This window comes from Microcaecilia unicolor, chromosome 3 (assembly GCF_901765095.1).
Source record: "Microcaecilia unicolor chromosome 3, aMicUni1.1, whole genome shotgun sequence".
NCBI classification, from domain to species: domain Eukaryota; kingdom Metazoa; phylum Chordata; class Amphibia; order Gymnophiona; family Siphonopidae; genus Microcaecilia; species Microcaecilia unicolor.
In genome coordinates, this window is record NC_044033.1 from 335,075,312 (window position 1) to 335,090,101 (window position 14,790).

Here is a 14,790-nt window from a genome sequence, read left to right on the forward strand (position 1 = left end):
CCTGTCTCTCCCCGACGACCCCCCCCCACCACACACACACACCAACCAACCACCTGCCAGCATGCTGCAGTTTTGTTTCCCTCCCTTTCCCCAGCCACCACTCACTGACACGCTGACTGCAGCCTTTCTTTCCCTTGGTCTTGCCGTCGGCTTTCTCCACCCCGGAGGTCTGGGAGAGTCTGGGCATCGGATCGGTGTCAGACCTTGACTCCTCCTTCGGTCTCGACTGGGGCTGACCTGGGCGTCTTGTGGCTGCGGGGCCTACAGCATCTGACTCCTGTGCTTGCTTCCTTTTTCGTGCCGCTGGCCTGGGCAACGGAGAAACGAGAGGCGGGTGGTGCAAGGTGTGAGGCGCGAGGTCGGAGCGGTGGGAGCAGCGAGATCAACAGGAGGCTGTGTGCCGCGGCACCACGCGGCCACGTGGCAGCTAGTCTTCCTTCCTCCACTCCGCTCCGCTTCATGGCAGAGTTGTTAGTTCTTCTGCTGCTTATCTCAGCGGATCCGCACGCTGCTAGGGCTGTCTGCTGCTGCGACTGCTTCCTCTGCGCTGGCCCGAAGAGGCAGGGCCAGCGCAGAGGAAGCAGTCACAGCAGCAGACAGCCCTGGCAGCGCGCGGATCTGCTGCAGATAAGCAGCAGAACTAACAACTCTGCCAGAAGATGATGACAACCAGTGCAGCTTTGTTGTAGGCTGCGGCGCTGCCCGAAGGGGAGGGAGGGCCCGAGGGAAAGAAGGCCTGCAGCGTGCACCGTTGCTGGGTGGGCCTTAGCCCAAAGTGGGTGGGCCCAGGCCCACCCGTGGCTACGCCCCTGTACTCAGCGCGTAGTTAGACTCTGGAACTCATTGCTGGAGAAGGTAGTGACGGCAGCTGGCCTTGCTGAGTTTAAAGGGGTCTGGACAGATTTCTGAAGGAAAAGTCCATTGATTGTTATTAAATTTGGGGTTTTTTGCCAGGTTCTTGTGGCCTGGATTGGCCGCTGTCGGAGACAGAGTGCTGGGCTTGATGGACCTTTGGTCTTTGCCCAGCGTGGCAGTGCTTATGTGCTTATTTGGATAGAGCCATACAAAACTCATCTACGTAACGAAAATGGAGTGGGGTAGAAGGGTAGGCACTTCTAATAATACAAGGGAGACCTGATGATCCTTATTCACAATGCTTATTCGAAGTACTACATGAAGTTGTAGATGAGTTTTTGGAACACTGATTTTTCACTGTTCATTTGGAATATATACACCTTCATCTCAGAGTCCTGAGGCAGGCACTCCAGCACTGAAACACAGTGCCATGTTGAGTCTTTTTGGTGTACTTCGAATAAACATTATGTATAAGGATCATCTGGTCTCCCTTGTATTATTGGAAATGCCTACCATTCTACCCTACTCTGTTTTGGTTACCTCTGCTACTGTGTTCCTCCACTTTATGTGGTTGATTCCTTCTTAGTGGATTGGCTCAAGCACTGACAGGAAAGTTGACATTTAAAGCATACTGTGACATTAATCACCTACTTACCCCCAATCCAATACCTCTTACCACACCACCAATTATATTCCTGGTGTCTAGCAGAACTGACCCTGCTCTCACATATCTGACTTCCTTCTCTTCATAATAAAAAATACATCCTGGTGGTATAGTGGTCCCCGGCCCCCTGGCTCCTTTCCTATTTCTAGCATTGAAAAAAATGCCCTTGTGGTCCAGTGACTCTCCCCTGGCCCCCTTGTCTCCCTCCTACCGCCATACACAAATTTCCTGGTAGTCTAGTAGTCCCCTCCTTTTTCCACCAAGTCTCAACAAAAGCCAAGCATATCCTCCAAACCCTATACCTGGAATAAGGCAGGAGTGATGTCCACTTGCTCATGTCTCCAAGTGCCATCTGCAAACTGGTGATATCTCATCCCACATGAGGCATCCAAGGGAAACACCTGTATATGGTATTCAGGCCATTACAGGATGCACCGCACGAGGCAGGGCACCACCGTTTTGCAGATGATATCATCCATAGGTAGGAGCGAGTGGGAATTTTTCCTGGCTTGTGCAAAGTATGGGGTTGGGGGACTAGGCTTGGAGTGGGTGGGGGTCCTGCTAGACTACCATGGATTTTTTTGGGACTGGGGGATAGAAGGACTACTACACTACCAGGAAATTTGCATTTGAAGAGGTAGGAGGTGAGAAGGAGGGAAGAGAGGACTGAAGCAACTATACCACCAGGGATTTTTTTTTAATAGTAGTGGAGGGTGGGGGGGGGTCAGGTAAGGTTGGGTGGGAGTCACTGTTAAGTGGGGAGGGGGAATGTTTGGATAGGGTTGGGAATGCTGCACGAAGCAGTCCAGGGCAGGATGGTTAGGTTGTAGAGAGAGAGAAGGGGTGCAGCTAGACACTGCTCCTCTCAGCCCATGCAGTCCTGATAGAAGGTAATCTGTCTATATTTAGGATTGCTGTTACAGAATCTAGGCCTGATTGTTTAAGTTAAAAATCTTGCTCTGACAATGTGATCATCTAACTCAATCACACCCAATGAACTGACTGGAATTTAACCAGCTAATTGAAGATTAAATGGGTAAATTTACATATTTATCTGATACAAGTTTCATAGACTTTGGTCTATTTAAATATCTTTACTCAGAAAACTAAATCAGTTTGAAAACTGGCTTTTTCCTGTCTAACCTTGTTTCTTTTTGATCCTTTCTAATATCCTTTTCCAGAATTGTTCTTATTCTCAGCTTTCTCTGAACATAAATATTCATGCCTTTATCAATTCAAAACCTATTTGCAATGTCTACTGCTCTATTATTTTTGCATCGTGTAAAATTGTGATAATCTAGTTACACAGCTGCAGTTAACAACGTACATGACACAACATGGCCCAGGCCTTCCCGCATTCTCTAATGATTCTTAAATCTGACCTGGGTGAATGCACTGTCCCATGCGATTGCCTTCTCATTGATGATGAAATCCTGCCCTTGGGAAGCATAAGGATTATAACTTCCAACAATTTCACGGTGCACAACTCCATTGGGTAGATAGACTACATTTATAATATTGTAGCCAGTGTTCAGGTCTCTGTTCTCATTAAAAAAGATCTCTTCATCCAGATTGTTCTTAAAGTGGATGTTCTTCAGATAATGGTGAAGCTAAAAATTAGAATTTCAATAGTGAACTTATCTATCACGTTAACTGCCAAGTTCAAACATATTTCTGTTCAACTTTATTTTATTATTATTATTATTATTATTATTATTATTATTATGTAATGGTGTACACAGTCTACCAGATTTTAGAGACTGGATGTAGATCTCTAGGTATTGGATCCTTTCCAAGAGCATAAGACACCTAGCGGTATCTTCATAGGATATGGTTTGTGTCAAGTAGTGCTGCATGCTGAAGTTGACAACTGGAAATGTTATTAATATTTAACACAGAGGAGAGCAACCCAGTCCCCGAGGTCCACAACCCAGTTGGGTTTTCAAGATTTCCACAATGAATATGCATGAGATTGATTTGCATATACTGCTTTCACTGTTGTGAAGAGGAGGACGAGGGGGGGATAAAATGGAAGTGGAAGAAAAAGAAGTGAAGCGGGTCCAGAGGAAAGGGAGACAGAACAGAGCCTTGCCTGTGCTACGTCCGCAGAGGGAGAAAAGAAAAGGGTTTCTTCCCACTGAAAAATGGAGGCTGGAAAAGAACTACAATACCCATCAGCCCCGGGGAAAACCCTGGTATAGAAACTATCCTCCCCAGCATCCTCCAGGGGAGAACCGTGACAAGGCAAGGCAGGTGTCCCCTGGGGTTAATCAGGAGGAGGAGGAACAGCTGAGAAAAGGGTGGGACGAGGAACCCATGGAGTGGCAAGAGGCTGGAGAGAGAGAGAAGGGGGAGAGCCTGGAGGAACCCATGGACATAGCAGCATGGGCTCAATCATTGGGGAAAAAGCTGATGAAGCAGGTGACTTCTTGGTATGGCAGCTGGACCGAAAGGGGGAAGAAAAGGGTCATGCGGGAGAAGGGTCAGTGATAGTGAAAGTGTGACCCAGAAAGGGTGGGGCCCTTGTATCTCCCCAGAGAGTTCAAGCTGTTTTGAACTGTGTGCTGCAGAACTACTTAGACTGAAGATTGTGTTGTTTTGGGAGGGATTATTGTTTTTTTCTTGGGTGGACTACTCAAAGACAAAGGAAGATGTTTTTTTTGAACTGTTTGCCATTGCACCTGGGGAAAACGTATAGCAGTGGTTTTGCCTTTTGTTTGTGAGCTGTAGCCTGCAGACACTCTCCCCCCCCCCCCCCCCCCCCCCCAGTGGGGGGGAAGCACTAAGCTGTAGGACTGGTTAAGGGGAACGAACTGAGTTCTGGAAGCAGTGGGGTTTATGTTTCTTTTTGCCCTGCTGTGCTGATTCCATTGAAGAGGAAAAACAGTGGGGGCTGTGTTTTTGTCCCTGTTTTATTTTGAACTGCTGGACTGTGAGCACCAGTGAAATAAAAACTTGCTGGTTTTTCTTTTGGAATTATTGGTTACCCGAGTCATGCCCTGTGGATTACAGTGGGTTATGGGGCCGGGCATGAAGCTTGGCCCATAGCTGGAGTCTCCAAAAGAAGAGACAGGATCCTGAGAACCCCTGGAGGAGGGACGGATCTTTCACACTGTATACAAATAGATCTTACTGTCCACAATATGGCAATAATAATCCCAACTCCAGTGTTAACAATGTAGATATCTAAAATGTATACCAGAATCCAAATCCATTTTTCTATTTCAAACTCAATGTTAGGTAATAAACAGACCTCAGTAGTGCATCTCAGAGCTGAAAGATAAACTTTGTTACAGCTTCAAGAATCATGCACTCTATTCGTCATTGGTCTCTTTATATTTTTTTCAAAAACTTCTAATACTGCTTTAATACTGCTTTCATGTTTAATTTAGCTGTGTCAAATTTGTTGGCTCAGGGGCAAACAGTCCGACATGGCACATGTTTCACTGTTGCTGTTTCAAGGACCAACCCCTTGAAAGAGATCCAAACAAAGAAACATTAAGTTCCTATGGTATTATAATTAAAAATGTTCTCTTAATAATACCCCAACACAATCTCTCATGGTGAAAACCCCCCATGACATCACTGGTCGGCAAGCAGAGGAGTTAAACTTAAATGATGAAGTACCTCTCTTTAAAAGTTTTCTATGAAGGGTTTTCACCATGGGAGATTTGTGTTGGTGGTATTGTTTTTCAACATCATTGTTATTAAAGTTTCATAAACAACCATACATGATGAAAACCATAAGACTATAAAAAACAAAGCCAACGCCTCTATAATACAACTCTAACTAACCCCCCCCCCCCCGAACTTCCCCCCTCCACCAAACATCTCCTATGCTGCCTCTCTCCTTACATCGAGAAGCATGGGCGTAGTTTGGGGGGCGAGGGGGGCAATGCCCCCCGAAATGCATGCCGGTGCAACGCAGCAGGTAGCTCTCCGATGGTTCCTTCTTCCCGACCGCAGCAGCCCGACCGACAGCCCTGGGATCATTCCTTCATCTAGGCACGGCCATTTGCACCAATGAAAATGTGGTGCAAATGTCTGTGCTTTTATTGGGTCATGGAGCTCCCTTATTCTATAATTATGCACGTAACTAAAAGTCACATTCTCGATCTGCCCTGATCCGCCCATGACCCTCCAATTTCCACACGCTCTTTTCTCACCCATGTGTAAAATTTGGGTGTGGATCCCATGCCTAAATGTACGCATGGACATGTTAATTGGACCTAATTAGAGCCAATAATTGTTTCTTAAAAAGCCAATTGATGGTGTTAATTAGATCTTTATTCAATTAAAATGCATGTGCAAAATTGGGCACATGCCCAAATTTGCACACTCCTTTTTAGAGATTTTTTATAAAATGAAAGGATATATGTGTTGAAAAGTTGAAAAGAATTACACTAATTATGCTTTCTATGCTTTCCCAACTTAGGGGGTCTTTTACTAAGGTGTGCTAAAATTGGGCACACGCTAAACATTAGAGACACCCATAGGAATGCATTGGTGTCTCTAATTTTTAGCACGTGCTAAAAACGTGAGCATACCTTAGTAAAAGACCCCCTTATTTAGCTATTCTTCTGAAGGATCTTATCATGAAAAACATTCTGTGATTGTGGGGATTCAGCCTCTCTCTGGGATCATAGAGTTTCCAGTGCACCCGGCCTCATTTTCCTCAAAGTCTTTCCTTTCACATTTTGCTTTGTCTCACTTTCTCTATCTTCTGAACAACACAACAAAACAAATGATGCTACCTTCCATGGCAAATAATCTGATAATTTCCACATTTCTGTACTCCTTGTGGTGTTGTTTCTGGAGCCAGACATGAGCATGTCATGCAGTGCGTGTGCCAGGGCGTACACAGCGTTATATACACTATTGCTCTTCCCAAAGTAGTCGATGTTACAGGGTAGAATATGTGACAAATTTACATCAGAACTGCAGGATCTTTTGATGTATTTCGGACACTGGCTGTCACATAGGCCTGTCCACCACTTATTAGTAACTTCATCATTTGAAAACAGGGTAAAGTTCACCTCCTGGATAAATTTTTCAAAGTTTGGGATCTTATTCCTTACAATTGCAAATGATAAGGTGCTGTTGCTCATATCACCTGTTCCTCCATGTTTCAAGTACAAATTCAGTTCAGCTTTCGTGATAAAGACCTTGCCAGGGAACCAATGAGGCTGGGGTGCACCGCTCATATCCTCTGCCTTAGTATAGAAAATAATCACTTTAATTGACGGCATGTTTATCTTCTTTTCTATTTCAGATTTTTTCTCTGGCATAAAATTGCTCTGTGTATGACTGAAGGTTTCTATGAATGCAATGCAGCCACCATTTTGCTCAATCCCTTCTCTCAGGATTTGAATCGCCCTCAGGCTGCTTTCATCATCAGTTGCAATGATACCAACCCAGATCCAGCCAAAATGCTTCAGTAACCTGACAATCCCAGCACAGACTTGCAGTTCACTAGGGACAGTCCGGTACAAAAAAGGAAACTTTACTGTGTCACTCATTAGAAGACTCTGCGACATAAAACTGATCTGTTCCAAAAAATATATAATAATAATAATAATAATATTTATTTATTAGGATTTATTTACCACCTTTTTGAAAGAATTCATTTAAGGCGATGTACAGTAAGAATATCATCATCTTTGTCACTGTGAGATTACACCTTAGATAATTTCTGTAAACCTTCATTTAGGTGCTTTTTCCGTAGAAAACTTAGGATTCGTGGAGGGGAATTTTTGATATGGTGTCTAAGTCAGGCTTCGTTTTGCACTGAAACTCTCAAATCTGAATAGGAAATATGATCATTTTCAAAAAAGAAAAATGTCTTACCTTTTCTTAATAAAAAGAATTCAATTTGTAACAAGGTTGTGTGCTTTCTGCATTTATCTTTTTAGGCCACTTTTGAAAACAACAAAAAAAAAGCAATTGAAAAACATAACAAATCAAGCCATTAAATGCTCCCAAGTACACATCTCATGTATTTTGTCTGCTGAGCCCTCTAAAACCCACCCAAAATCCACTACCCCCAACTGTACACCACTACAGTAGCCCTTATTGATGAAGAGGGGTTTCTGGTCAGTTTAGGAGGGCTCACAGTTTCCACCACAAGTGTAACAGGTAAAGGGAGATATGGGCCTGGGTTTACCTGTCTACAGTGCACTGAAACCACCACCACACTAGTCTGGGGACCTACATGCTGCTCTAATGGACCTGGCTATAACATCTGAGGCTGTCATAGAGGCTGGTAAGTAATATTTTTATTCACATTTTGGGGGTGGGGGTGGATAGGGTCATTCCCGGATTCCCTCCAGTGGTCATCTAGCCATTTAGGGCACCTTTTTGTGCCTTATTTGTTCTAACAATAGGTCTAGTCCAATGCTTTTAGAGTTTTGCCCTGGATGTTTTTGTTCCATTAAGGCTGTAAAACATTCAGGTGTTAGGCATTCCCTTAGTCTGCCCAAAGCCTGTCTCTGAAATGCCCCTGATATGCCCCCTTGTGATATGGAAGCACTGCAGACAAATTGCATAGATAAAAGTCTGCAAAACAGGTTTTGAAAATACTGATGTAGATATGAGAAGATTTTCACCCAAAATGCTGCTTTATGACACTTTTTAAATGTTTTTCTCTTTCGATAATTAACCCCTAGATTTCACTAAAATAGGTTAAAATGTTAGGAACCTAAACTAAGGAGAACCTGTGAGACTACTTTATCCACTGCCTTCTGACATCAGGCATCGAGGTGAATGCCTGTTCCAGCTTGCCCCAGTGTGTCCTGCATCTTGGGTATATCTCAGAATTCTTGCTGCAGCCCGTGGCCCATGGCATGTGCCGGTTGGTGCATGCACAAAGGGACATGGCTAAAGGGGCAGGTCTTGCCCCATTGTATACATTTCGGAGCCCGTGAGGAACGAGGAGCATGTCACTCTGCTCCCCTCCATTAGGCAATGGAAAGGGACCTATGGACCAGCATGTTTGAGTTGCAATACCAGCTTTACCATTAATGCCTGTGACTTTGCCTTCTTCTCCCAACATCTCCATTTCTTCTGGAGACCGAATCCCACCCCCATAAGCTGCTGTTTTGTCAGAGTCAGACAGCATTCTTAGAAAACGGGATGCTGCAGACCTTACAGGTTTGACCCCGCAAGGACTTCCCTCTCTCAATTCCTGGTAGGGAGATTGGACAGACTGCCCAGGTTATGGTATCTTCATCAGTTTCTTTTATTGAGTCTACTCCTGTTTCCTCTGTTGAGATCAATCGGCAGGAAGTTTCGCTAAAAGATTTGCTGATAGCAATTCACAGAATGGAGAAATCCCTGCAGGAAAATGTGTCTTCCTTTGCAAAGTTTACAGAAGAAACTGTTGCAAAATTGAATCACCAAGAGTCTAGACTGAAAATATTTAAACAACAGTTAGACAAGATGGAATCTCAGATGACTTCTACTCAATCAGCTGTTTCTGTAATTACCAAGGATTGTCTAGCCATTCATTTATGAATGGAGCCTTTGGAGAATATGTCTAGGGCCTGAAATTTGAGTTTTTTAAATGTTGCTGTTACACATTTTTTGGCTCCCTTATAACTTCTTAAAATTTATTTGAAGGAGGTCTTACAGTTGAGAGTTGCAGTTAGTCATCTATATTAGTTGCATAGAAGTTCTAAGGTGTCTAATAAGGAAGGAGCTCTAAACATTATCCAATCTCCAGATAGATTAGATTTTTCTAGATTTCTTGAGTCTTCTCAGGAACCTATTACTGAAAGAGCTACTTTGTCGGTATCTTTCCAGAAAGAGGAACATACATTTTTTAATTGTGAAAGCTTATTTTTCAAAGAAGAATGTTCCTTTCTTTGGGCAGACTATTAGGATATTCCCAGAGGTTTCCAGGCTCACACAGTTGAGTCTTCTTCAGCTCAAGCCCAGGGTTTATTGGTAGGGGTATCCTTCTTTGTAAAATTTCCCTGCAAGTGCTTGCTAACACTTGAGAATAATTCTTTTGTTTTCTTGACCCCATGCACCTGGAAACTTTTTTGTTAGAAAACTAGAAAGTTTAGTTTCTTAGGCCCCTTTTTACAAAGCTGCGCTAGCTCAGCTTTGTAAAATAGAGGTTATAAATTTGTTTGCTCATAAGAGGAGTGGCCTAGTGGTTAGAGTGGTGGACTTTGGTCCTGGGGAACTGAGGAACTGAGTTAAATTCCCACTTTAGGCATAGGCAGCTCCTTGTGACTCTGAGTAAGTCACTTAACCCTCCATTGCCCCATGTAAGCCGCATTGAGCCTGCCATGAGTGGGAAAGCGCTGGGTACAAATGTAATAAAAATAAAAAAAATAAATATTATTCAGGTTATAATGATTGTTTTCCATGCCTGATTGTTATTCACATTGTTTTTTCTCCTTTTTAAATTTTGGTACAATGGCTGTCTCCAAGTTATTTGCATGACTTTTGTAATTTTCATTTCAGAATTAAGCATATATCTGAATATGTTTATTTGCAACATATTAAGGGGTCTTTTTACTATTATTTATTTATTCATTCATTCATTCCATTATTTAGCCCATTGTCCTGACAGCGCCATGAACAGGTTACAGAATAACATTCATCTATATAAATAATTCCCACCTATGAAGCTCACTCCGTGCCAGACTGAAGCCCCCCCCCCCCCGGCCCCCTGTAGTGTTCGTAGGGTGCCCCGCCCACCCCCGACATAATTCGCAACTCCAACATTCTGAAGCTCACTCCGTGGCTTCAGTGTAGGGACCAGGGTTCGTGGATGCGTCATGGTGTAGACTTCTGTTTCTGGCCATCTGTCTCTGCCCCGCCCTCGCGTCACAACGTGATGATGTCGAGGGCGGGCCCCGCCCTCGCGTCAAAACGTTATGATGTCAAGGGTGGATAATCACGACACGACACCTCCTCCATTGTTCGGAAGCTGACTGTTGCTTCACTGAACTTCACACGGCATCTTTCAACACTCGGACTAAAAAAAAAACCTTTCAAAAAAGAACTCTGTTTCAAAAGTAACTTTTGCTGCTACACAACGCTGGCTCTCAGCGCCCGACGGAGGGAGGGAGGGTCGCCCTAGAACTGGTAGGGAGAGGAGAAGGGGGATGGAGACCCTGGAACTGGGTGGGTGGGAGGGAGGGAGGGCTACGACCCTGGAATTGGGAGGGGGGACGGAACTGGGAGGGGGAGGGAGGTACGGAGGGCCACCCTGGAACTGGGAGGGGGGGAAGCAGGGGGGACGGCCACCCTAGAACTGGGAGGGGGGAACGGCCAACCTCGAACTGACAGGGACGGGGGGGGGGAGGGGAGAAAAACCCTGGGACTGAAAGGGAGGGAGGCCCTGACACACACTCTTATTCTTACACACACACTCTCTCTCACACAGACACACTCCCACCCAGTCTCACTCTGTCTGTCACACACTCACACATTCACTCTTTATCACACACTCACTCTCGCACACAATGTAAAACATACACACTCCGAGGAAAACCTTGCTAGCGCCCGTTTCATTTGTGTCTGAAACGGGCCTTTTTTCCTAGTAATATAATAAAACAGTACAACATAAACTAAATTACATTAAACAATGGTTCCAGCCAACAATTTCCATTTCAACTAATCAAATTGATAGATTAAAACAAGTAAGTTTTAAATGCCTTATGAAATCCTTAAGGATCTTTAGTAGATATCACAGAGGGAGGAACCTTGTTGCACAACCAGGTCATAAAATAAGAGTAAGCTTGAGAGTGAGCACATTACTGAAATGATCTGGCAGGAGCTAAAAGAAAATGCCTCTTACTTTCAGAACATCATGATCGCTTAGGAGTATAAGTTGGCAGCTTATCAGAAACATATCTTGGTGCCATACCATGAAACACTTTAGACACTGACACAAGTATTTTGAAAATGCAATGCCTTTTAATTGGAAGCCAATGCAAAGAATAAAGAATAGGTGAGATATGATTTTGAGGGGCATAATCGAACGGGGACACCCATCTCTAAGGGCGCCCACCTCTAAGGACGGCTCTGCGAAGGGGCGGGGAAACCCGTATTATCGAAACAAGATGGGCATCCATCTTTTGTTTTGATACTACGGTCAGTGACGGCCAAATCTCAACATTTAGGTCGACCTTAGAGATGGTCGACCTAAATGTTGAGATCGCCAACCTTAGAGATGGGTGACCTCGGTTTTCACCGATAATGGAAATCGAGGACACCCATCTCAAAAACGACCAAATCCAAGGCATTTGGTCATGGGAGGAGCCAGCATTCGTAGTGCACTGGCCCCCCTCACATGCCAGGACACTAACCGGGCACCCTAGGGGGCACTGCAGTGAACTTCCTAAATTGCTCCCAAGTCCATAGCTCCCTTCCCTTACATAAGTACCGCCATACTGGGAAAAGACCAAGGGTCCATCAAGCCCAGCATCCTGTCTCTGACAGTGGCCAATCCAGGCTTCAAGAACCCGACAACCCCCCCCCCCCCCCCAAAAAAAAAAAAATTAATAATGTTCAATGGACTTTTTTCCCTCAGGAATCTGTCCAAACCCCCTTTAAATTCTGTAAGGCCAGCTGCTGTCACTACATTCTCCGGCAACGAGTTCCAGAGTCTAACTACATGCTGAGCAAAGAAAAACTTTCTCCTATTTGTTTTAAATCTACCATATTCTAGCTTCATCTTGTGTCCCCTGGTTTTGTTGTTGTTTGAAAGTGTAAACAAACGCTTCACATCTGTCCGCTCTAATCCGCTCATTATCTTGTAGACTTCTATAATGTCACCCCTCAGCCGCCTTTTCTCCAAGCTGAAGAGCCCTAAACTTCTCAGCCTTTCCTCATAGGGAAGTTGTTTCATTCCCTTTATCATTTTCGTCGCCCTTCTCTGCACCTTCTCTAATTCCTTTATATCTTTTTTGAGATGCGGTGACCAGAATTGGACACAATACTCGAGATGCGGTTGCACCATGGAGCGATACAATGGCATTATAACATCCTCATGTTTGTTTTCCATCCCTTTCCTAATAATACTCAACATTCTGTGCGCTTTTTTAGCTGCCGCAGCACCCTGAGCAGAAGTTTTTAACGTCTTATCAATGATGAATTCCAGATCCCTTTCTAGGTCTGTGACTCCTAACGCGGAACCTTGCATGACATAGCTGTAATTCGGGTTCCTCTTACCCACATGCATCACTTTGCACTTGTCAACATTGAACTTCATCTGCCACTTGGACGCCCAATCCCCCAGTCTCGCGAGGTCCTCCTGTAATCTTTCACACTCCTCCTGCGACTTGATGACCCTGAATAACTTTGTGTCATCTACGAATTTAATTACCTCACTAGTTACTCCCATCTCTAGGTCATTTATAAATATGTTAAAAACAGCGGTCCCAGCACAGACCCCTGCGGGACCCCACTAACTACCCTTTTCCACTTAGAATACTGACCATTCAACCCTACTCTTTGCTTCTTATTTTTCAACCAGTTCTTAATCCATAGTAATACCCTACCTCCAATCCCATGACTCTCCAGTTTCTGTGCTGAACCCCCCAAAACCCCCAAACCCACTCCCCACAACTGTACACCACTACCATAGCCCTTATGGGTGAAGGGGGGCACCTACATGTGGGCACAGTGGGTTTTTGGGGGGGGGGGGTGGAGGGCTCAACATTTACCACCACAAGTATAAGAGGTAGGGGGGATGGGCCTGGGTCTGCCTGCCTGAAGTGTACTGCACCCACTAAAAATTGCTCCAGGGGCCTGCATACTGCTGTGATGGAGCTGGGTATGACATTTGAGGCTGGCATAGAGGCTGGAAAAAATGTTTTTTGTACATTTTTTTTGTTGGGGTGGGAGGGGGTTGGTGACCACTGGGGGTGTAAGGGGAGGTGATCCCCGATTCCCTCCGGTGGTCATCTGGTCAGTTCGGGCATTTTTTCAAGGCTTGGTCATGAAAATAAAGGGACCAAAGTCGACCAAATGCTTGTCAGGGAAGCCCTTCTTTTTTCCATTATTGGCTGAGGATGCCCATCTCTTAATCACGCCCCAGTCCCTCCTTCGGTACGGTGCTGACAACCCCCCCCCCCCCCCCCCCCCGTGAACTTTGGTCGTCCTCGCGACGAAAAGCAGTTGAGGACGCCCAAAATCGGCTTTCGATTATGATGATTTGTTGGAAGATGGACGTCCTTCTCTTTCGAAAATTCACCTGTTTGTAAACCTAAATTCTTCAAAAGTCAAACAGCTGCATTTTGAACACACTGGAGTCTTTTTAAACTGTAAAGATTTAACCCCACAAACAATGAATTGCAATAATCAATGTGTGAAATTATATGGCGCCTGAAAATTGGCGCCAAAAAAGTTTCCGCCTAACTGTAAACTATAAACCGTGCCTAAGTCTAAGTGATTATGCTTAGGGGGGTTATAGAATACTCCTAGCAGCCTGACATTGGTGCTTTTATAATGAACAAAATTACAGAGCATATTCAAAAGCATGGATTAATGAGACAAAGCCAACCTGGATTTAGTGGAGGGAAATCTTGTCTCACCAATATACTACATTTTTTTGAAGTGGTGAACAAACATGTGGATAAAGGTGAACCGGTTGACATTGTGTATCTGGATTTTCAAAAGGCAATCGACAAAGACCCTCATGAAAGACTCCAGAGGAAATTGGAGAGTCATTGGATAGGAGATTAAAAACTGGTTAAAAGATAGAAAACAGAGAGTAGGGTTAAATGGTCAGTATTCTCAATGGAGAAGGGTAGATAGTGGGGTTCCCCAGTGGTCTGTGCTGGGACCGCTGCTTTTTAACATTTTTATAAATGATCTAGAGATGGGAGTAACTAGTGAGGTAATTAAATTTGCTGACAACACAAAGTTATTCAAAGTTGTTAAATCGCAAGAGGGGGAAAGGGGAAAGGGAAATTGGACTTGATATACCGCCTTTCTGAGGTTTTTGCAACTACATTCAAAGCGGTTTAGGATTGTAAAAAATTGCAAAAGGACCTTATGAGAATGGGCATCCAAATGGCAGTTGACGTTTAATGTGAGCAAGTGCAAAGTGATGTATGTGGGAAAGAGGAATCTGAACTATAGCTACGCAATACAAGGTTCAACATTAGGAGTCACCATTCAGGAAAGGGATCTAGGCGTCATTGTTGACAATACATTGAAACCCTCTGTTAAGAAAGCAAATAGAATGTTAAGTATTATCTGGAAAGGAATGGAAAACAAAAATGAAGACATTATAATGCCTTTGTATC

General features: G+C 44.3%; 1 protein-coding gene across 1 annotated transcript in view; it reads right to left on the minus strand.

Moving 5' to 3' along the window:
- The window catches only part of LOC115464717, a 362,726-nt gene that overhangs the window by 291,704 nt on the left and 56,232 nt on the right, over positions 1-14,790 (minus strand). Inside the window, 2 exon segments of the mRNA XM_030195078.1 lie at positions 2,902-3,129; positions 6,274-7,065. Of these exon segments, the coding sequence (XP_030050938.1) occupies positions 2,902-3,129; positions 6,274-7,065 (1,020 nt within the window).